Source organism: Xyrauchen texanus, chromosome 36, assembly GCF_025860055.1.
Source record: "Xyrauchen texanus isolate HMW12.3.18 chromosome 36, RBS_HiC_50CHRs, whole genome shotgun sequence".
NCBI lineage: Eukaryota > Metazoa > Chordata > Actinopteri > Cypriniformes > Catostomidae > Xyrauchen > Xyrauchen texanus.
In genome coordinates this window covers 31,153,475-31,176,928 of record NC_068311.1, presented here as the reverse complement: position 1 = coordinate 31,176,928, position 23,454 = coordinate 31,153,475, and the positions used below count along the sequence as shown (strand labels likewise).

Here is a 23,454-nt window from a genome sequence, read left to right as displayed (position 1 = left end):
GCTCTTTTCCCAGTTGACCTGAAGTCCCAAACGGCTGAGGTGCCTGAGCACCTGGTCTCTGTGCGTGCATAGTAACTCTCGTGAGGGGGCCAGGATGAGCCAATCGTCGAGGTAATTGAGTATGCGTAGGCCGGCTTCTCGGAGCGGGGCAAGAGCTGCCTCTGCGACTTCCATGAAGACGCGAGGGGACTGAGACAGGTCGAAGGGGAGGACTTTGTACTGATACGCCTGGCTGTCGAACGCGAACCGTAGAAAGGGTCGATGTCGAGGGCGAATCGAGACGTGGAAGTACGCGTCCTTCAGGTCTACCGTGGCGAACCAATCTAGATCCGGACGCCAGATAGAATTTGTTTCTGGGTGAGCATTTTGAATGGGAGTTTGGACAGAGCCCGGTTGAAAACTCGCAGGTCCAATATCGGTCGTAAGCCGCCGCCTTTCTTGGGTACAACGAAGTAAGGGCTGTAGAAACCCTTCTTCATTTCGGTTGGAGGGACAGGCTCTATCGCGTCCTTGTATCATCCCGAGGCTTTGGTGCTGAGAATAGACTCAAAGCACTTACCTTGCTCCGCGCACCTGGCAGGGGGCGGGTTCATGACTGAGGAGGAGGTCTGGTGTTGGCGTCTTCTGAACTCGTCTGAACCGGCCGGCCGGGGAACAGTCGTGCAGGGCCGGGACGGGAGTACAGGGCGGCCCCGCCAGGTGGTAGGGTTTCCGGAGCATAAGTGGAGCGCAACTGCCCTATCCACCTGGGGAATCGCTGTGTACCCGCCGTCGAGGGTGGCGAGGGCGGATGAGCAGGTGGCGGTGTGACGAGTGGAGAGGGGTGCTCTCCACGAAGATGTCAGCTCATCAAGCACCTCCGGGAAAAACGGGACGGGGGGGTGAGGCTGTGAGCAGCACCCAGACCCCAGGAACCAGTCGTCATGCCGTTATGGCTGTGGGGAGGATGGAGGGTTCCAATCCAAGCCCATGCTGTTGGCTGCCCGGGAAAGCATGTCGGTCCTCTGCACGTTGGCCTCAGCCTGGGCATGCAGGCCTGAAAGCCGCAGCCCAGGGGAGTCCTCAGCATCAGATACCGCGCCCTCCGATGCCGCGGCGAGCTCATCTGCTTCGGTCTCAGGAGGGTAGGCTGATTGGCTGTAAGGCGAGTCGCCGTTGCCTCGAGCACGGACGGGAGTCAACGAGCGTGCCGGGGTGCGGGTGGTCCGAGGGGGCGTACCCGGCGGAGCTGCACCCGCTGCCATCCCCAAATCGCCTCCATTGCCAACCGCATCATCCTCAATCCCGTGGGAAGAAGGAGCAACGCGGGGGCGGCTGGAGTGGCTTGCTAACGGTTGTAAGCGAGCCGCGACCACAACGTTGTCATGGTCATGTTCTCGCAGTGAGAACATGAACCATCCACAAACATAGCTTCGGTGTGATCGCTACCCAGACACACGAGACAACGCCTGTGGCCGTCTGAAGCGGAGAGCACTCTACCGCATCCAGGAACAACACAGGGGTGGAAAGGCATCTTTATAAAGACGCGTCCTTAAAAGGATGTTCAACGCCGCTGTGTTTTGCTCTTTTAGAGGAAATTACTCTTTTAAATAAAACCACTCTTTTAGGGAAAAAACTTGTGAGAGTTCTTTAATCTGCGTTGTCGAAGCGCCCAGGGGCAGGAATGCACAGCCGTGCAAACAGGAGAAAGCCGCTGTTGTGCGGCGTAAGATCCAACAGCATGCAGTAGAGGAATAACAGGAACTGGTGTGTTACTCGCAGCAATTGCAGACACGACCATCGGCTCCGAAGAAATTTTCTGAATGAACTCCCGTATTCGCCCCACTTAAATACCCATATGTCCGGGGCGGGATATGCAAATACCGTCTGCCAACTTCTCATTGGCCTTTTTTCATAGACCAGAGGTATATATCGGCTCTCAAGAGAGACCCCTAGTGTCGCTTCTCTGACACAAAGTGGAGAGAGCGACAGAAGGGGAACTATAGACTTAAGATTTACATGTTAATACTAGTAATTGAGGCTATGGGGAATACCCACAATCCCTTGCTGCTTAAGTTATGTTTCCTTGGTCAGAGGGAACAGATTGGGGAATTTAAAGCATTGTTATTAAGAATTCATAGATGTTAGTAGTTGTTTGGTGTAATGTCACTATTAGGGTGATCTGTGTCTCTTAGGTCAAGTTGGACCCTGGTCACATTATCTCAGTTCTCTTTGTGCATGTGCAGCGGTGTGCATATGCATTTCTGTATATAATTATTTAATAACTGACCTAAAATCAGTTATCATCTTTATTTGAGCTGTGCTGTTGTTTGATCTAAAATTGAATCAGTTCAATTAAAATGTACAACAGTAGAAACAAGCATATTTAAATTCAAATCTGAGTTAAGTCTACTTGCATGTAGTTAACTCTACTTAAATATTTAAGTTCACTCTACTTGAAACCCAATTTAACTGAACTTAAATACTCAAGTTCTAGAAGACCCCATTATTCAATGGAACTGAGGGAACAAGTTTACTCAATCAAATGAGTGCAATTAACTTAGTTAATGCTAAGTAGTGCATGACTTGGAAAGTGATACATTTTAATATTTGCATCACATAACGTCTAGGATACTATTGTAATCTCCATTGCAGGATGGAGGGAACGAGACGTTGTGTCGAAGAAGCGACACTAGTGGTCTCTCTTGCGTCTCTCGTGCATCTTTGAACTTGAGAAATGGCCAATGAGAAATTGGCAGACAGAATTTGCATGTCCCGCCCCCTGGGGCCATTTTAACGCTATCACACGCATCGGGGAAGGTGTTCTTTTCCAATTCCTAAACAAACGATTGTCATAGTAGCACCACAAAATGACGTGATTGTTCCAGCAATTGTTTTTTTCAACTCTCATTTGCTTTTTATAACACTGCCAGTTAGGTTAAGGTGTAAGGAGATGGAGGTATGTTTTGTTCATTTAAAACTAGACCATTAACCTTACAAATCTGAAACAAGAAACATCTAAAAAACAATTGGGGGGGAAAACACTTAGAGCACCACACCATAAAATTTATAAATACGTTTTTTTTTTTACTGAATTCTCAATCTTCTATAGCCATAAGATGACTTTTTTTGAGGAACAGAAAAATCACTCACTGAAAATATTCTCCTACTCCACAGATCTGAAATGGACTCCAAACATCGTATTACACAACTTGTGTGCATTTATCCCATTTGACAACACTGACAAGAAAACTGATTCTTACATGTCTCGTGGAATGGGCTTTTGTATGGGTTAAGAAGAGTTGGAATACAGCTTACAAGTCATATGTACTACTTTCATGATACTTACATTATTATTTGTAATTTTTTATTTATTTGGAGTGTGACCACCATTCACTCTCATAACATGAAAAGAGTGGCTAGGATGTTGTTTGAAATTCACCTTTTGTGTTCCACATATGGGTTTGAAACAACAAGAGGATGAGTAATGACAGAACTGCATCCTGATCTTATAGAATCACTTTAATATTGTTTGTGTGTTTAAATATAGTATTTTTATTATGGCAATCCCCCTGTTGTAAAATGGCAGATTATCAGTTCATCTTATGACATCTAAAAAATTGTAGCGTATTGCATGGAGGCTTTTCACATGTCCACAAAAGCAGAAGCCATCATAGTTGGCTAAACTTGAATGGCGGTGAATGGGGGACAAAGCAAATAAATTTTTTTTTACCCATTTGCTCTAACAGCAAAAGAAAAAATTAAACTACTAGACTCTCACATCTTTGCAAAAGAAGAAACAAAATAGATACAGCACTGGATAAAAGCAGTAAGAAGAGAGAAACAGGACAATATTTCATTCACTACCTCAGCAGCTGTGTTAGAAGCCTCATCACAGTTATGGAAAAATATTTTGTAAAATTTATTCCAGGGTAATAAAGTGCAATGTTATAAATTTACACTAAATATTTTTTCAATTGGAAATATAAAAAAGTTTGCTACATTAACGTTGTTAAAGTAGCTTCATAACAGGTCTGTGAAAAGGTTCCATAACATTAACTAACATTTAACTAACTAACTAACTACATTTACAAGCTTGTTCAAACTTGTGATTAAACTGTGCAGCAGCTCAACTGATAGAGCTTTGGATTTGTAATGCAAATGACCAGTGTATGAGTCCCTCTGAGCATACTAGTTGACTCGTGAGCTGAAAGTGTCATAAGACCAAAACATTTTTTGGTCATTCCAGCAATTGTGGTTTTCATCTCACATTTAACATCTTACATCTTTAATGACACTATTGGTAAGGTTTAGGTTTAAGGTTTTGATTAGGGTGGTTGATTTTGTTGATTTAAAACTTGATAGAGCATTAACCTTAAAAACCTAATCTTTTTGAGAGAACATTTGGCTTGCTTTTACAGCCACACAGTGGATATTTCACCTCAGAACTGCCATGGTATACCTGTCATGAACACATATTATATAATTTTGTCACCACAGTAATGCAATTTTCATGAGATTAGGTTGTAGAATTTTTATTTTGGTGTAAACTATACCTTTAAAGGTTGATTTTTTTTGCCAGCCAATGTTTTGTGGTTAACTGCCTGGAAACAAATTTGTACACCAGCACTATTTTGGCTGTCATGGAGCAGTTTTGCATGTAAGGAAATCATATATGTGGTTTTGAATCTTATATTTTCCTTCCTCTCTCTCTCTCTCTCTCTCAATGTCCTTCTCTCAGAGATTGCTGATACTCAGCCCAGTTCCTATAGAAGGCCTCCTGTATTCAGTATTTACAGAAGACATCTTCTGTTGCAGTGATTGTCTGAATGTCTTACACATGAAAAAGTAAATGATGGGGTCCAGGCAAACATTAAGAGCAGACAGGAAAAGTGTGGCTTCTTTCATTTGGTAGAGAATGAAGCGGTTCTGCCAACTATACCCAGCCTGAGGCCTTTGGCTAAGTGTGTAGGGCACACGGCAAACATGGTAAGGTACAAAGCAAAAGACAAACACAGCCAGCAAGCTGAAGATGCTTCGATTTGACCGTCGTCCTGCTTCACTGCTGTCTTTTTGCACCCTTTTGTAAGAGCGGTACACGTGACAAGCGATGGAGGTATAACAAAACACCATTAATAGGAGAGCCACCCAAAATACTCCAATGGTGAAGTGGACTGAAATATCATGCCAGCGCTGCCCTAGTGGACTTTTTTGGGCCATGCAGGAAAAATTCTTCTGAATGGGCTGGTTTGTTAAAATTGAGTTTGGCAGCATACAAAACACCATCACAGCCCAAGACAGCACCGCAAGAGCTTTTCCAGCTTGAACACGCTGCAAAAGGGAAGACAGTCCAGACCTGCTGCGGACAATTTTTAAGTAACGTTCCAAACTGATGAGGCTCATAAATATGATTCCTGTGTACATGCTGAGGTAGAATAGTACAGCGGTGTATCGACAAACTATCAGTTTCAACTGCAAGCCACCATAACCCAGGTCATTCGCCACACGCCAGGGGTAGGTGAACAGCATCAGAACATCTGCCATCACCATGTTTTTTAGGTAAACCACCAAGACTGAGGAGCTGGGAACCCTAAAAAAGATCCAGGCAGCAAGTCCATTGACGATGACCGCACAAACGCAGATGACAGCGTAGAATACAGGCAAAACCTGCCGTGTAAACACACTGCTGACATTGGTCCTATTACTCTTCCCAACTATCTGAGTAATATTGATGCAGTCCATATCTGAAACACAGAAAAATAAAGAAAGGTTGTTTGCCTTGACAATGTGAGGAAATATTTTGAGATGGTTCAGGGGGGCATTCACCACTTGTATTAAAATGAATGGAAGAAATTGGAACACCCAATATGATGGGTGTAGAATAAGAAGTCCCACCTTATGGGTAAAAGAGCAAATCACATTTAGAATACACCGTTTAGATCACCTGTCAGTTAACGCAAGAACATGCATGCACATTATCTAGAACAGCCTGAAAAATATAATTTTTTAGCATGATCTGTGCTAAAGACGTACAATTTATGATACCACTGTTGTCAGATTTTACTGCTGATTTGAAATATGTTAATTGATCATAATCAGTGCTGATTTGCTGAATTTTAGATTTCCCTATTCTAGTACATAAGAGCTGTACTATTATGCCACATGTACCCATAGAAAATTGCTGTCCTGGAGCATTCTAAAGATGGTTGATAAGTGAACTGTCTTGCCTTGAAAGGGACTTTGATGTGCTTTCGTGCTGGTTTAGTGCTCGATTCAGGAATTATTCTGATCAGGCAATCACGCAAACACATCCATAAAATTTACTGAATGTAATTTGCACAGTACAATTCTGATCTCACAGGTCGGTTCTGGGTGAGTATATTGCAGAGGTTGAAGCAGACCACCGCAATCTGGCTCACTCTGCAGAGACTGAACAGCATCACTTTTTCTATCAGCATGAAGGCCTTTTCACGCCAAAACCATTTTTTTCTGTGGGATTATTAGTTCTATCGGGAAGACACGCAGGCTTGAGTGAAGTTTGAGATGCCATTTATTTGATAGATGTAAAACGGGAGGTAATGTCTCTCTCTTTGGCGTAGACCCCGTCCGGCAGTCCGAGGGAGTTGTACCCGGAACCGTCATGTCCTGCCGGAGATAGGAGGCAGGGGCGAAGAGCCTACCCCCCTGCGGGACAGGGCTCAACTGGTGGTGGTGGGGAGGTGGAGGTTGCAGTGTTAGCAAACCGAAACAGCAATGTGATAGATTGTGAGCGGACTTATAAAGCAATAGCTTATGTGCGATTGGCTAGGAGTTACCCAGCTAATGATGTGATGATGTACACCTGCTGGTCTTCCCGCTAGAACTACGCTCCACTTCCCCTCCACTACGCACTGGCAAAGTACCCTTGCCAGTGCCCGAATTTGTGTTCACGACATACTGATTCATGACATAAGGAGTTAGGAAGACGATTGAGACACAGGGTAGGTCTATATTCCAGACTCCGGACTCAACTTCTCTTTTTATAATGCCTTGATAATATAACACAAGGTTAGTGATATAAATACACATGGAATAATGTACATTGAGAATAACAGGTATTGTATAAAACGTGATTCATCTAAAATTATTTAAAAGAAAACAATGCTCACAGTCCTTTCTTTATTTAAATTGTTGTAATAATTTGTTATATTGTCCTTGCAATAAAAATATCAGTGTTTTTGCAATTCTTTTGTCTAAAACATTGCATGTAATTAAACTTTTTATAGGATATTTTAGACTTCTTAAGTCTGCCAATGCTCATCTTGATTTGCATCAAAATGTTGTAGTTGAAGTATATATATATACATAATACCAACCACTGATTGTGTTAATTTGATTATGTTAATTTGTATAATAAATTAACAGGAAACTAGAGATGATAAAATATTTGATAATTATGCTTAGCCTTTATCATGTTTTTTCTAATGCCTGATAGAAAAGTGTCAACCATTGTAAAACAATACTTCAGGCAGAATATTCCACCCGTTGAAAAAAAAATTGTGCATCATGCATTAGAATGAGAACACAACTATTTCTTGGATTAAAAGATACAAGAACTAAATCAATGTTGAACATTGTATCTCAAAAGGAAAACAATGCTACTTAAAGAAACAATTAACTCAAAATTGAAAACGGTATTATCATTGACTCACCCTCATGGGCCAGTTGTTCAAAACATTTAATCTGGATCAAAATGATCTGGATTTGGAAATCCCATTTTTTCCTATCCAGGATCAGGTAATCCGTCTTACTTTTGTGCCGTTTTTTCAAAGCAACATTGGACTGGATCACCCTGATCCAGATACACAGTTTTCAAGATTACCAAATCCGGATTACCAGTGCTCTAAATGGGACAACATATCACAATGTGGGCTACCAGCTATGTAAAGAACAGGTAGAAGAGCCAACATGAGGTCACTGTAAGTGTTTCTTATTTTGAGACAAAACACAAAAATAACATAAACATCCACTTCTAATCATAATTTATTTTATGACCCACATCTGAACCACAACAAAATAAACAACAAACATACATTAACAAATACATTGTGGACATTTTGAAAACGTCTTAAAAAATGAAATGGCTAAATATCCAATAGTTAACGAAATAAAGAATGTTCAGGGTTCTTCTTCATCTGAGGAGGAGAGACCAGCATTTCCAAGCCCCACTTTTAGGAGGTGGATCTGAAGTTTCGCTTTGGTTTGCTGTAGTTTGGTCAGCTTGATTTGTTCCTCTGCCAGGAGTATCTGTGCTTCTGCTCTTTCAGTTTCTCGTTTAAGAAGTGATTCATAGAAATCATCATTTTTATTCGGCAAAGGACGCTTCAAGCCTCTTTTCTGAGCTCCTGTGACTGCTGGCTCTACCAGTGAGGATCCAGTTTGTTCTTCAATAATAGGGCTGAGATCCAGAATGAATGTTTCCTCTGCATTAGGAGGAACTGGCTCACTTTCCTCTACAATTGTAGGCTCACCATCCCCTACAACACCTTGAATCCCATGCAGAGCTTTAGAGTTCTCACCTCCAATAATGTCCAGAATCACATCTGTGTATTCACCTTTCTTAAAGGATTTGTTGCCTGTTTGGGTGTTTTTTGCTTCAGCAATGTCCTTCGTTGTTCTGGCCCTCAGATTCTTCCATCTAAATTTCACTTGCTCCAAGGTCCTCTTCTGGCCAGACCCCATTGCATTTACATTCTGGGTGATTTCAACCCAAATGTCTTTCTTCCTTTTGTTAGTCACCATTCCACCTGCAACAGAGCTTCCTACTATTGAGGCATAATGGCACTTAACACCCTCCAGCAGTGCATGGGTTTCTGCAACAGTGAAATTAGGTCCTTTTGAGTCCATGGTTTCACTGCTTCTGTTGTAGTGAACATAGTATTTATAGGCCTTGGGCATGATTCATTTAATTGAACACCAGCCACAGCACGTCAGCCAATTGGTGTGTGGGTATTTGACAGCCATCTTATATTCAGCCTTTCTCAGAGGACTTAGAGAGAGGCACTGACATGGCAGGTATTGTCCATCGCTACCACCGTGTTGGTGGAAGAGGATACCGTCAAAGGGTGTATGTTGAGCGTGCACAACCACTGGAGCAATACACCACTGAAGAACTGTATGGTCGCTTTCGCTTTGGGAATGCTGATATTAAGTACACTGCAGACCTTGTCAGGCCAAAACTTCAATGGAGAACCCGAAGGAGTCACAGTCTGTCTGTGGAAGAACAGGTTCTCATTGGTCTGCACTTCCATGCATCTGGGACTTTCTACCAAGTTGTTGATGATAATATGGGAGTGGACAAATCAACTGTGAGTGATGTAGTGAAAGCTGTGTCAATTGCATTGGCCAGCCTGGTCAATCAGTTTGTTTCACTTCCAAAGGATGTCCAGATTGCCCAGACCAAGCACAAGTTTTTTCTTTTGGGAAACATGCCCAATACTATTGGGGTTATTGACTGCACTCATGTGCATATCCAAGCACCTCATGAGAGGGATTGGGAGTACATCAACCGAAAGGGGAGGCGCAGCATCAACATCCAACTTGTGGGCGATGCTGACCTCATCATCACAAACTGTGTCATGAAGTGGTCTGGGTCTGTTCAAGATGCACGCATCCTGAGAGAGAGTGCTTTATACAGAGAGCTCCAAACCAACCGACCGGATGGCATAATATTAGGAGACAGTGCCTATCCAATCCTACCATGGCTGATGACTCCTTTTCTTGCAGCAACCACACCTGCGCATGCACGCTTCAACACTGCTCATTGCAAAACAAGATGTGCAATTGAGCGTTTAAATGGAGATCTGAAGAGACGCTTTGCATGCCTTAACTACTTGCGAGTGGAACCACAGGGAGCATGCAACATAATACTTGCGTGTATCGTCCTGCACAACATCGCTACCGGGCGCAATGTCCCTCTCTGTGATGATGTTTATGATGCACCTGAGCCTGTTGAAGAACCAGACCAACCTCTGGTGGTCTGTCAGAATCAGGGACTGACTGGACGTATAGTAAGGGATGCAATTGTTAGACATTATTTTGGACAGGCTCATCTCTGATGATTGTTTCTTTGAAATTAATATACAGTGATGAATGACCGAAAAATGAATATATTATTTTTGTTTGTTATTGAAATCTGTTTGGGGATTATTTCATGGGGACAAGATAATTTTTATTTTATTTTTACTTTACTATACTGAATAGCTTAATTATTAGCCTATGTCTACTTTATCACTGTTACAACGGTTACACAAGTCAAGTGCAAAATATAAATAAAAGTATATACACTAAATGATACAAATGTATTATTTGACCAATTTTAAAGTTTTACTACATTTTCTTCCTGAAATCCACCTTGAAATCCTACCCCCTGTTGGGATCAGGATAATCCTGTTTTTTTGGATCAAAGTTATCCAAATCCCACTGATAAGTTTTGAACAACACAAACTGAAGGTTTGATCCAGATTAAAACTAGGATTGGATTCCCTGATCTAATCTGATTTCAGATTCCTTCTTTCCCTTTTGAACAACCCATTTTCAAGATTTTATCCAATCCGATAACCAAAATCCGATCAGCTTACCTTTGAACAACTGGCCCCATGCCATCCCAGATATTTACTTTCTTCTGCAGAACACAAATGAATATTTTTAGAAGAGTATTTCAGCCTTGTAGATACAATACAAGTGAATGGATGCCAAAATGTGGATGCTCCAAAAAGCACACAAATGCAGCATAAAAGTAATCCATATGACTCCAGTGGTTAAATCCATGTCTTCTGAAGTGGTACAAGAAAAAGATAAATATTTAAGTACATTTTTGCTAGAAATTCTTCACCCTGCCCAGTAGGTGATATGCATGAAGAATGTGAATTACCAAAAACAAAAGAAGAATAAAGTGAAAGTTAAAGTGGAGATTGACTGAGCAGGGAGGAGAATTTGTAGTAAAAATGTACTTAAATATTGATCTGTTTCTCACCCAACCTATCATATCTCTTCTGACCTCATGGATTTAACCACTAGAGTCACATGGATTAGGCTACTTTAATGCTGACTTATGTGATTTTTTGAGCTTAACAATTTTGGCACCCATTTACTTTTTACTTAATTTGTATTCTGCTCATACTCATCCAGGATGGCATAAGAGTAAATGAAAAGAGAATTAAAAATCTTTGTGTGAATCATTCCTTTTAAGGCCGATGTGGCCCCTGTACAAAACAACTGCTCTACCCCCTCTATTGTGCGGGACATAACGCACCAAATGACCCTGCTTTTATAGTGTTTTTTTTAATTTCTTTATTTTTTATTTTTTGCATTACTTACATTGTTTTGAACATGATTTATGAACAACAATGACTCTCTCAGTCGGCATTGAGGGAAATTTAGACCCTACACATACACTGATTTTAACGTTATTATTTCATACATTATGATTTTGAAAATAAATTTTTCATCTTTTAATTTCTGTAATCATGTCGCCCTTTTATTAATTTTTTTAAATCAGATTAATGTAGTGTTTACAGTATCATAGATTCTTTTAATTATTTAATTTTTTTCATTAATTATTTAATTTGACTTCTATCAAAACATAGTCATGACAGTTTGCCTGAAAGAGCACAACACATTCAGATGTCTTATGCATGATTTAAATGTGGTCGGGAGCAGGTGTAATTTAGTTTGTAGCAAAAAACTTTTAAAAATATGAAAACATCCGTGAATTTACGTCAGAACGGCTTTACAAACAAATTACACCAAAAAATCGTTCTGCTTGTGTTTCATGAATAATTTAGGATGCTGTGTCAAATTAAACATAGTTTGAAACTTGGAAAAACACATCTCGAGACCCCTGCATTCGGAGTTGTGCTCCATCCAGCTATGTTTGAACACAAGAACACGTCTTCATCTTGTTCAGGTGTGCTGTCTGTGGTTTGTTGCCTATTCAGCTGCATGTTGCTCTCTTACTGCCTCCTGCTGACTGGGACTAGCAAAACATTAAGGTGGTTGTATATGTTTAAGGTATGATTAATTATGTTGAATATTTATTATTATTATTTATTTATTTATTATAGAATGATTTGTATTGAATTTATGCATTAAATCGATAACCCTAATTTCAGTGTTTGATTTAAGGACTTTTTGATTACTTTTGTAAGCTAAACAACTGTGGATAATCTGACTGTTTCCACAAATAATGTTATGCAGTTAATTGCATTTTCTGTAGTTATTCAATCAACCATATTGTCTTTATTTCAATAATCAATTTTCACTGATTTAGCAATAAATACAGTAATTATTTTGGAAAAGCTGACTGGAAAATATGGTTAGCAAATGATCTTGAACATATTGAATGCACTTTTTCATTTTCAGTTTTACTTTCTCTCTGACAAACTCTGAGAATTATCTGTACTTTTTCCACTGCAAAATTTCCTAAAGCAATATTGGTGAATTATTAAGATCATAGTTATCATAAGGAATTATAATAAAATGAGATTATAAAATCATAATTCACTAGGATGAATTAAATTATAATTTGATGGCTTAAAAATATAACAATTGCAATTAATAAATTAAATTATCAAAACAAATATATATCTATCTATATATATCCTTATGCATCAATATTTGCCTACTAAATTTCATACTACATGAAATAAAACACATTATGTAATGATACATACTTTAATTCGTCTCTCTAATTTTTTAATTTATATGACAATCTTTTGAAATTTTTACAAATTTTTTTGCCCCTTTTCTTGCTCAATAAAACAAAGTTTGTATCCATACCCATTTTTTTGTGTTTAATATATTAAAACATTCAAAATAACACATTTAATGCCAAAAAAATCTGTTAATACAATTAATTACCAACTTTCCCCATCATAAAAGGAAACTTACTTGAGTTGTTAGTCATTATGTATCCTGAAAGAGATGTGCAGAAAAAGATATGATAGATGAGCCTTGCATGATATTACAGAGGAAGGGGGAGTTCACTCTGAGACAGGAACTGAGAGACTAGCTTAGTTTGTCTTGTGGGTGGACACTTGTTAAGCACAGCAGGAGGTTCTTCCACTCATATGTGTAAACACAAACAGTTTCCTCCCCAAAGCTCTTTCCTAACCCAGATGAAAATGTTATCTCTTATAGAGGTTGCTCTTCCATAGATCAAGAGAATAAATGGAATTCATGTTTCATTAAGGTATCAACTTTGTCTCAGATATTTATTCTAAAATGTATTAGGACATATAAAATAATGTGGATAACATAGTTCAGATAATCTGGTTTTGGGAATTTTTTTATTTTAATATCATTCATGCTTGTGCATCCAAACCTGGCAATGTGTTGTGAGGTGTAAAGTTTGAATTTACACAAACACAAATTAGATTTGAGATCCACAGTTAGGAAAATGTTTAGCAAATACAGCCAGCTCTCATTATTTGGTATTAATACATAACATTTACTAATATTTATTATATGTATATTTTTGTACATATGTATAGATGCTGAAATGTACCATTTGAACGTACTGACAGTATCTAATAAGTAAAAACTTTTACCTTATGTTCGGCTTTAGAATTTTTTAAATATTTACAAATCCTTCATATTATAAATATATTTGTATAGTTAAACTTTTTACTATTTAATAGACATTTGGGAATCCTAGACATGACCCCTACACTAACAAGAAGATCATATTGGAAAATAAAAACTTACTGTAAATATCTGTTTGTTCGTCATATAAAATGGCTTCCGAAGACTTGGAATGTAGCATATGAGCAGTATGGACTGCTTTTATTGGTGCTTTTTTGTCCTTTTTGGGGATTGGCTGTGTGAATCACCACCTACTTTCACTGTTTGGAAAAAAGCCTTCACAGCCTAGACCAGTGGTTCTCAACCTTTTTGACTCCAGGACCCCCAATGTCCAAGACAATATTTTAAGGCCCCCTCGCCCGAAACTAGATGTGTCTGATTAAAGTAATTAATCATGGATAATTTTTTGATTCTAGAAGTTTCAAATAGAGTCCGTTTATAATTTGTGGACATACATTTTAAAGTATTTTTAGCATTTTATTGAAGTTGGATTATTTAAATTATTTTAATATTTCTTCATTTAAATTAATTTTAAGTCATCTTGAGGCCCCCTTGGAAGTGTGCTGAGGCCCCCTAGTGGGTCCCGGGACACTGGTTGAAAACCACTGGCCTAGACATTCTGCAAAATATGTCCTTTTGTCTTCCATTAAGAAAATCATATTCATCATTTATTATTTACACACCCTCATGGAGTTTCAAACTACATAAATTATGTATTTTATTATGATGAACCATCCACCTCCAGGTGGCATCACTCAATGTGAGTTTGACAGGGAGTGCAAGCAACAAAGAACTTAAAGGGATAGTTCTCCCAAATATGAAAATTCTCTCATCATTTACTCTCATCATGCCAAGTTATGTTTGACTTTCTTCTTTTAGAAAAATATTTCAGCTCTGTAGGTCTGTCTATTCAATCCACATGAATGGTGACTAGATCTTTCAAGCTCCAAAAATCAACTAAAGGCATCATAAAAGTAATCTGTATGATTCCCGTGGTTAAATCTATGTCGACAGAAGCAATTTGATAGGTGTGGGTGAGAAACACATCAATATTTAAGTTATTGTTTTACTATAAATCTCCACTTTCACATTCTGAACGGTTTTCTTGATATAAAACATGATAGGTTATTAACCTTAAAAAACAAATCTGTTTGGTGGAACATTAAACTTGTGACACACATAGGACATTTTACCTCAGCACTGCCATAATGCATGTTATGAATCACATAATACAGGTGTTGAGGTCACAAATATAATGGTCATCTTTGGTCCTTTTATGCAGAAAATAATTGTATTTACTATATTAAAGGCTTGAAATGCGATAAAAAGGCCCAAAATTATATAATTTTGCAGTTTAAAATATACATCTATTTCTAAAGTTCAAACAGTACAAGACAAACACTGTGTCTGCATTGCTAGCAATTTGCCTGTTTCAGTCATCTTTTCTTTCTTTGTTGTGCTTTCTCAACAAAAAGACAATATATTTCAATTTCTTTTCATCATTGATGTATCTGTAAAATGACATTTACTGCCCTCAAGTTGTCCCTCGTTGTTCCCATTTTTTTTCCATTTTTAAGTGAACTACTCCTTTAACTTTTTGATTATTTTTTGAGCACAAAACTGACAAGACACACTCAAAATCAAATGGTTTATTTTTAAAGAAGGCACTTAGGAGATGCTGTACAAAATTCTAAATTCATTAAATATATACATAAATGTGGCAGGGCGGAGGGCGGGGCCGGGTCGTGATTATACACACCCGGTCCCTTATCAGGCTCATCATGCCTCCGAGAGGGATAAAGGCCAACTACGGAGGATTGTTCGGGAGAGAGAGATAGTTTATGGACATGTCCGTCATGTGTGTTTGTGTCTTTTAAGTTATTCATTAAAATATTATTTACAGTATCAAGCCGGTTCTCGCCTCCTCCTTCCCATTGAACCCCTTTACAATAAATTATTTAAAAAATCTTAAATTGATTTTAAATTGTTACACTGGGGGTGACACTGTCCTTGCCAAAACGTAAAAGCACTATAGAAGTCACGAGTCACAGGTCTTACCATGTTCTAGTTCTGATCTGAGGGTGATAATAATACTCTAATTTATGTTTTTTTTTTTATAGATAATTTTCATAGACAATGTCAAGAGAATTTTCTAAAAACATTCATTCAGTTCCTTTACAATATACACACATTCGCTGTTTGTCTTAAGCTTGATTTGCTGAAAACTGCTCCATTAATGTTTTCACATTCACAGTTATGAATGACATAAAAATCACTGTACATGACATGCTTTCAATTCAAACTGGCGAATTTCGCCAAATGGTGAATAGTTTACACCCTTGGAAATTATTGTCGTTCCAATCATTAAACAGTGGTCAAATATTGCATGTTTAGGTAGATGCTTAGATCTCACTATACCTTGATAGTGGAACGACCTTCCGAACTCCATCTGATTTCTTCAAAAAACGACTCAAGACACAAAAATACCAAAAACAATACAATAAAAATCTTGTTGTACTGTAATCTCTGTCTTGGCTAGTACTTTTCTAATGCAATTAAAACTTTGTAATGCAGCACATCCTGAAAAGCATATGTTAACTAAGATATATATCCTGAAAAGAATGCAATTCAAATAGGGTCTTTGTCAAGTTTCAAGTCTTTTCTTTTTTTTTTTTGCAATTTAAGTGTGACTAGTGCGACATCCGAATTTCCATCATTGCTTTGACCGCTGGAAGATGGGGGGAGTGTTCTGTAATTCTCGTGTGTAATTACACACTTCAGCTTTATCTCGATTTACTAGGTGTCGTCATCTTTTGTTCTGGTTGGCGACATCTCTTATTAAGGTTAAGCTGGGCCCTGAAGGTCTTGCAAAATACAAAGTAAATAATTGGATCCAAGGAGGCATTTAGTACTGCAAGCAGAACAGTCATCTCTTTTAGGATGTAAAATGTTTGTGCAGATGTACAGTCTTCATGCAAGGGTTTGAAGGTGTAAATCAGTCTCACCAAGTGATAGGGCACAAAGCACACACAGAAAATGGTCACTAGCACTAGCATGTTACGCTTAGACTTGCTAAGCTTGGTGCTGCCAGACAGTGCTGGCATCCTGCGCTGTGCTTGTTGAAGCCTCTGTATAGTCCACCAATAAAGCAGAACCAGAGATCCCAGCACAAACAGAAACATAAAAAAAGAAACAATATGCATGACCAGATAGATCTGTTTGAGCAAGTCGCTATGAAAAATGTCACAATCAAAACCAATATGGGTAGGATGGTTTTTAGCAGCACTGTGGGAGCTGACAAAAACAAAAATGTAGACACAAACACCACACAGCAGGACAGCCCAGGTCACAATGCAGATGTAGCGGGTCGTGCGGACTGTTTGCAAGGTGTACGTTTCCAGTGGCTTTACAATCCTCAAATATCTGAAATGAAGCAGCAGTGATTAATAAAATAAAGTGACTTTTGAAAAAAAATAGTTTATAATTCTCAAGCAACAATGTAATTTGTGCCACATTTGTGTTCTTTTTTGACAATGATTTATATAGATTGTAACATTAGTAATAAATAATACAAAATATAAATGTTATCACACTGGACACTAAAATTCATTCAGCTGTGAAACCTTTTGTAGATGAACCCGGACAGAAAATTCACAATAGGTTCCCTCGAGAATTGTCCTATGGATTTGTTTAATGGGGTTCAATTTATGAGAGATCTGTGGTACAAGTTACTTGAAGTTTAAAGGATGCTGTGTCAGTTTAAACTTAGAAATACACGTCTTTTCGAACACAAATGGCACCGTTTCCTGAGAATGACCCAACAGCATATGGACACACACATACCTGTTTACAGCAATGTAGCCCATGAACAAAATACTGCAGTACATGTTCAGATAGGAGGCTGGGGCACCAAAGTTACAGTAGATGCGTTGAATTTCCACTGAAATGTAGGCATATTTAACTATGCGTAATACTAAGCACAGGCAGACAAACAAGTCGGCGATAGCCAGGTTCTTGAGATAGACTGTGATGCTGGACTCAATGGTAGATTTACAAAAATACACATGTATTGTAATGCTATTGAGCACCAGGCTTGCCAGAAAGATTAGTGTGTATGCACATAAGAAGAATGGACGTGCAGGCATTTCAGACAAGCCACAAGGTTCTTCAGTTGAATTAGTGATGTTCACTTCCATGGATGAGCTGGCTGGTCAACCTAGAGATGAGATTGACTGTTAAATATTGTAAGAGGTAGTGGTATTAACCTATTCACTTACATGATGCTAAATAAACCATGTGGAGACATTTTTTAAAAATCACATTTTGTGTTCCACTGAAGAAAGAAATTCGAAGGGTTATGTATAGCTCTCTCAAGATTTTTTCTGGTCCAGATGACTCTTTCTTAGGCTATTTAGAGAAACATATTATTGGTCAAACATGGGTTCGTATGTTCAGTATATTCAAATTCACATTTCATTGTATTGGTGACTAAAAAAAATATTTGATTGGACTTCAGTGAGCATGCACACAGTCGTCCAGTCCTGTTTGAATGAGACACATGGTGGCATGTATATGCAGTATTGGAACTAACTAAAAATAATTTTCTAGTGGTTTTTTTTTTTCAACTATAGTGAATCTGTTGATTTCACAATTCTGTTATAAAATAAATTATAACTTATTAAAGTATGACTATAAAAACTTCTGCCAGTACAGTAAGACAAAATACCTGCTAAAAATACATTCTCTGAAAAACATAAATATATTATGCAGTGTTGTTTCTAAAACAAGATGAATCAAATTGTTATTGTTTTAAGTGTATTGTTTAAGATAATTTTTTTATATTGTTATAGGAAAACAATACAATTAAATATTATTAAGAATATGATTTTTGCCATAATATCATAGGTCTTACTAGAAAAAAATAAATTATGATCCAACATGAATTTTCTTGATAAAAAATATAATCGTGCCTGGTAACATGTGCATGTAAAATGGCTAGAAATAGCATTTTAGCTTAGCGTAAAGCTGACAGTTTACACAAGGTTTATTTCTATTTCTTCTGCTCCGAACTTACTTCAAACTAACTTCTCTGTCTGCTCATATGAATGTAACACATCATAAGAAATTGTTTCACCGCTGTTCGAAAGCACTTTGGATCACATTATTTATATGTATATATATGTTTTCCATCTGAAAGGACTAAATATTAAATGAAGCAAATGAAGTAATCTCTTCAGTAATCAAAATACTTTTTGAATGTAACTGTATTCTAATTACCAATTATTTAAACTGTAACTGTAGTGGAATACAGTTACTTATATTTTGTATTTTAAATACGTAATCTCATTACATTAAAACATCCCAATGTCCGACAAATACAATTTGTTTATATTTTAAATACAAAATCCCATTACATATATTCCGTTACTCCACAACCCTATATATATATATATATATATATATATATATATATATATATATATATATATATATATATATATATAGGGTAAGAGGTAGTGGTTGTATTTTACCCTAAAATACAGCTGAGTAGTATTGAAATAGAATATAGTTTAAGTGTGAAAGAGTCTCTCACACTTGGACTTATTTTATTTCAATACTACTCAGCTGTTTTCTCTCTTACAATACCAGAGAGGCATTACTTTTTTACTTTGAGGTACTTTTTTTAACAATCATTTCATCATTTCAGTAACTTCAAAAGTATGTTTAAGGTTTCACAAGACTATTAAAAAAGTAGTATGATTTGGTTGGTATCCTACCGTTGTTGTTGACACTGTCAATATCTCACATATGCCTGTGTATCTCTTCTTTTAAAACAGGAAGTGCCGCCTGTCAGCATGACATATCACCCTGTAGCTCAAGACTGGTTGTCTACTGAAGCTAAGCAGGGCTGAGCCTGATCAGTATCTGAATGGGAGAAAGCTAAGGTTGCCAGCAGGGAGTGCTCTTTGTTGATCCAAATACCCCAGTATAGTGATGGGGACACTATACTGTAAAAAGGTACTGTCCTTTGGATGATTCATTAAACCAAGTCACTCTGTGGTCATTAAAAATTCCAGGACATTTCTTGATAAGAGTAAGGGGTGTAACCCTGGTGTCTGGGCCAAATACCCCCCATTGGCCCTTATCAATCATGGCTTCCTAATAATCCCCATTCATTAATTGGCTCTATCACTCCTCTCCACTGCTGTTGCATCATCCAGGTGGATACTGCACACTGGTGGTGGTTGAGGAGAGTCCCTTGTTCACTGTGTAAAGCACTTTGATTGTAGTGTCAGAAAAGCGCTATGTAACATTTATTCTTGAATATGTTATATATTTTAAATGACATATTAAAATTTTCTCTTTTTTTGTTGCTAATATGATTGGCAGTTAAGGAAGGAAGGAAGAAAGATGAAAGATCATCATAGCCACAACTAAGACTAAGAGCAAGGCAGAAAACAACAAGGAATGTTTTTACTATTATTATTATTATAACCTTTTAAGGTCATTTTAGGTTGCTGTGTAATATGAGTGAAACTGCATACATAATATAACGTGAGTGAAACTGCAATAGCTAGTTGTATTTGAAAAAGACATAAAATTACCTACCATGAACTACTTTAACTGTACTCTTCACCTGCATGTTAAAAGAATATAGGTCATACCAACTCGGTCTATCTGTCTGTAACTTTCAAACATTTTTTTTTTTTCTTCAACTCTGCGAACCCACCGGTGTGTCCAAAACGGATTGCTATGTCGCAAAAAAAAAGTTTGCACTTAAAATGTTCAAGCCTCTGAATAAATAAGTCAGGCATATGTGGTATTGTTTGAAAGCTTAGAATCTTTTTTTGGGTAGCGGAGGACGAATCTTAGTTGCCTCCGCGTCCGAGACATCAGTCTGCGCTTCTTATCACGTGGCTTGTTGAGCATGTTACCGCAGAGACCTAGCATGTGTGTACATTCCTTGTTTCTTTCAATCTGGTACATCACAATTGTGTATGAGTGCGTTGCTCTCTGCTTATGTATTCTCTCAAGTTCTTCAGTTAACACTTTTTTACACAGCACCATATTGATTTTGTCTAAATAAAGATGACCTCTCACCTTGGTATTTACTTTAGCATGTTTCCAATCCACCTCCTCAGTGGACCTTTGTATGTTTTCTCAAGACAGTGAGGATCCCCAACTCTGATGGTTCCTGACCTTCATAGTCCCCTGGAAACCAGACCATATTTGTCCATCACACTCTTTCAAATTGTATCTTTACTGGGAACATTTCCTTCATTTCCTGTAGGTCACTGGAGGTCACAAAACTCTGAGATGACTTTTGAACAAACATAAATAGTATAGAGCAGAAAGGATAAAGTTTTTAAATACATTATACAAAGAATGACACATATAGGTCAAGACATTATGTTTATTGAGGCATTTCAAAAAGATCTAGCAAGCAATGAAGAAGGCATGCAAAGACAAAAAACAAATGAAGCAAATTCTTTTATTTTAAATGAATATATTTTTTTAAATGTTTTTATAGTTTATATAAAATATAAATAATTTAAACATTTTCTGTGAGTAAACAGTGCAGCATCGTACAAAATTAAAAAATAATTGTTATGCTTTGTCACATTATTCTGGAATATTTCAGATTAATACTATGACGTGATAATGTTTTGAGAATAGTGTGCTTGATCTTGACTGGAAATTTCCAGTTAAAAGCCTTCTAGAGTCAAACAATAATTACTAAGAAGCTCTAAGCAGCTGCAGCTATATCTCATGATCTTTCACCCACTCATTTGTCGTGTGATTTGTTAAAGGCTAAATGGTTCACACAGATAACACTTTTACAGTCGTCCACTCTCCATGTGTTGTTCCAATAGACGCAGAAGGAAATTTAGCATAGAAGTAAAGTTGTTTATTAAATTGAAAATGACATTTCATCTAACCAATATGAAACTGACCAGTTTACAGTAAATTAGATGGAAGTAGCATGATTAGAGGAATGACCTAGTGGTTAATGCACATGGTCTGATCTGATAAGATATGACACACACTCATGGGTAACATAAATTTGAGTTCGTCTCATGGCATTTCCTAATCCCCTTAACCCCACTTAATCCCATGACATTCTGTTTTCTCTGTTTCCTCTCAATAAAATATAAAAAATCCCCATGCATCTTAAAAAAAGGTATTTTTTAAAGCGGATGTTTGTCATTAACTTCCTCTTTCTATTTCCTTTTGTCACTTCTGTAAATCTGGAAACAAAGTCTGCATATGATGTTGTCTGTGCTGCAGTATTATTTATGCAGTACACCAAGCATTTCTAAGCCCAGTCAAAGTTCAATTCTTTGGTGCAAATGCATCTCAGCCCAAACAAATTACAAGAATTACTTAAATCTTCAATTTAGTTATTGACAGTCCATAAAAAAAATCTAAGTCCAAATCAAATTCTTTCTAAAGGGCAAGGGCAATATATTCTGAAACATGTTTGTTGTAACACATGTGTGTAATTTTTTCTATGTTAAATTAACATTAAATAGCCAAACCAGGTTAAAGCTGAAATGTGTAGACAGCTTTCCCGAATGCTCCCCCATCTCCCATTGAGCAAAATACAATTATAATACTACAATTGCTAATCAGATTGTGTTGGAACTGAAAAAGGTTATTTTTAAAGTACATTTCTGAACACTTTTAAACATTCTATCAAAGATGGTCTTTATATGTTAATAAATTGGACTGTGCCATTCAAGCTAAATAAAAATAAAAGTATATGTTGAGATATAGCTGTGTCTTTAAAAAAAGGAACAGGTTTGACGGTAATAGGGTTTACAGTTAATTTAGCCATGACAAATGCTGCATCCCAATTTGCCTACTATACTATGCCCTTAAATTGTGCACTGTTTTTGTAATGAAAAACTGTCTACTTTTTAGTGTGTATCAAAAAAGTGTGCAATTATTGGGACACACTATTACGTCATTAATTGCACCTTGAAAAAAAAAGACCATTCTGATCAAATTTATCCTATTTCCATACACCGACCTGTCAGTCATCCTGTTACAGTCATCATGACCTGAATGATACTCAATTCATTTTTACAATCAAACATCCATAATTTTCATTGCATTTCATTTATGAAACATTTAGGGTTGTCACCCATCCCATAAAATACTGGATTGTCCTGTATTTAAAGATAAAATGATGCGTTCCATATTGATTCAATACTCGATACTCGATTTGTACCGTATTTAAGCTGGTCAGATGGCTTCACAATTAAATCGTTCCAGATTGGCATTTTAACATTGATATAAGTTATGCCTATGTGGGTAAGGGACCATCTAAAAAGTCCACACATTGTGCTAAAATGTGGTAATACTGTGGAGGGTGTCGTAAGGGACCGTGTGAAAAGTCCACAAATGGTGGTAAAACTGTGGAGTTCTTCCCATATAAATGTTCAATAAGATCAAACAATGTACATACATACATATTATAAAAACAAATATGTATAAACCATCCAAAGTGTATACAAAAATAAGATTAAGAAGACAAATAATCGAAAAAAATGTAAAAATATATATTTTAACATATAAATGATGTATTTTTTTTTTTAAGTCATGGGTCAGGAAAGTTCTTATTTTAGCATATACTGTACATGATGACTAAATAAGGATTAATAATCATACATACCCTTTTTTGATCAATGTAAATGGATCCGCTTTATCGTTCGGAATTTAAGGAGCTGATCAGCGTCTTTGTCCAACGGTAAGAATGAAGTAGTTTCTCTTGAGAGCATTCAACAAAACTTACATAACAATTAATGTTGTTTAATGTTGTAAAAACATGATGAAGAGATATTGCAC

At 37.4% G+C, this 23,454-nt stretch overlaps 2 protein-coding genes across 2 annotated transcripts; both read right to left on the bottom strand.

Moving 5' to 3' along the window:
* Window positions 1-4,517: 4,517 nt before the first annotated feature.
* On the bottom strand, window positions 4,518-12,970 carry LOC127629777 (P2Y purinoceptor 14-like). The gene is made up of 2 exons (XM_052107016.1): window positions 12,910-12,970; window positions 4,518-5,723 (listed from the first exon to the last, which is right to left on the bottom strand). The coding sequence occupies exons 1-2, from the start codon at window positions 12,923-12,925 to the stop codon at window positions 4,717-4,719; spliced, it is 1,023 nt and encodes a 340-aa protein (XP_051962976.1). The 5' UTR covers window positions 12,926-12,970; the 3' UTR covers window positions 4,518-4,716.
* Window positions 12,971-15,296: 2,326 nt separating this feature from the next.
* LOC127629778 (P2Y purinoceptor 14-like) lies at window positions 15,297-19,475 on the bottom strand. Its single transcript, XM_052107017.1, has 3 exons — window positions 19,380-19,475; window positions 17,446-17,818; window positions 15,297-17,025 (listed from the first exon to the last, which is right to left on the bottom strand). The coding sequence occupies exons 2-3, from the start codon at window positions 17,796-17,798 to the stop codon at window positions 16,386-16,388; spliced, it is 993 nt and encodes a 330-aa protein (XP_051962977.1). The 5' UTR covers window positions 17,799-17,818; window positions 19,380-19,475; the 3' UTR covers window positions 15,297-16,385.
* Window positions 19,476-23,454: the final 3,979 nt, after the last annotated feature.

What these genes read in the sequence shown, in the direction of transcription:
- LOC127629778 (XM_052107017.1), bottom strand. Translation starts at nt 17,798, where the DNA reads ATGGAAGTGAACATCACTAATTCAACTGAAGAACCTTGTGGCTTGTCT. An exon ending in GGCTACATTGCTGTAAACAG is followed by an intron (nt 17,026 to 17,445) that starts GTATGTGTGTGT and finishes GCTTCATTTCAG; the next exon opens with ATATTTGAGGATTGTAAAGC.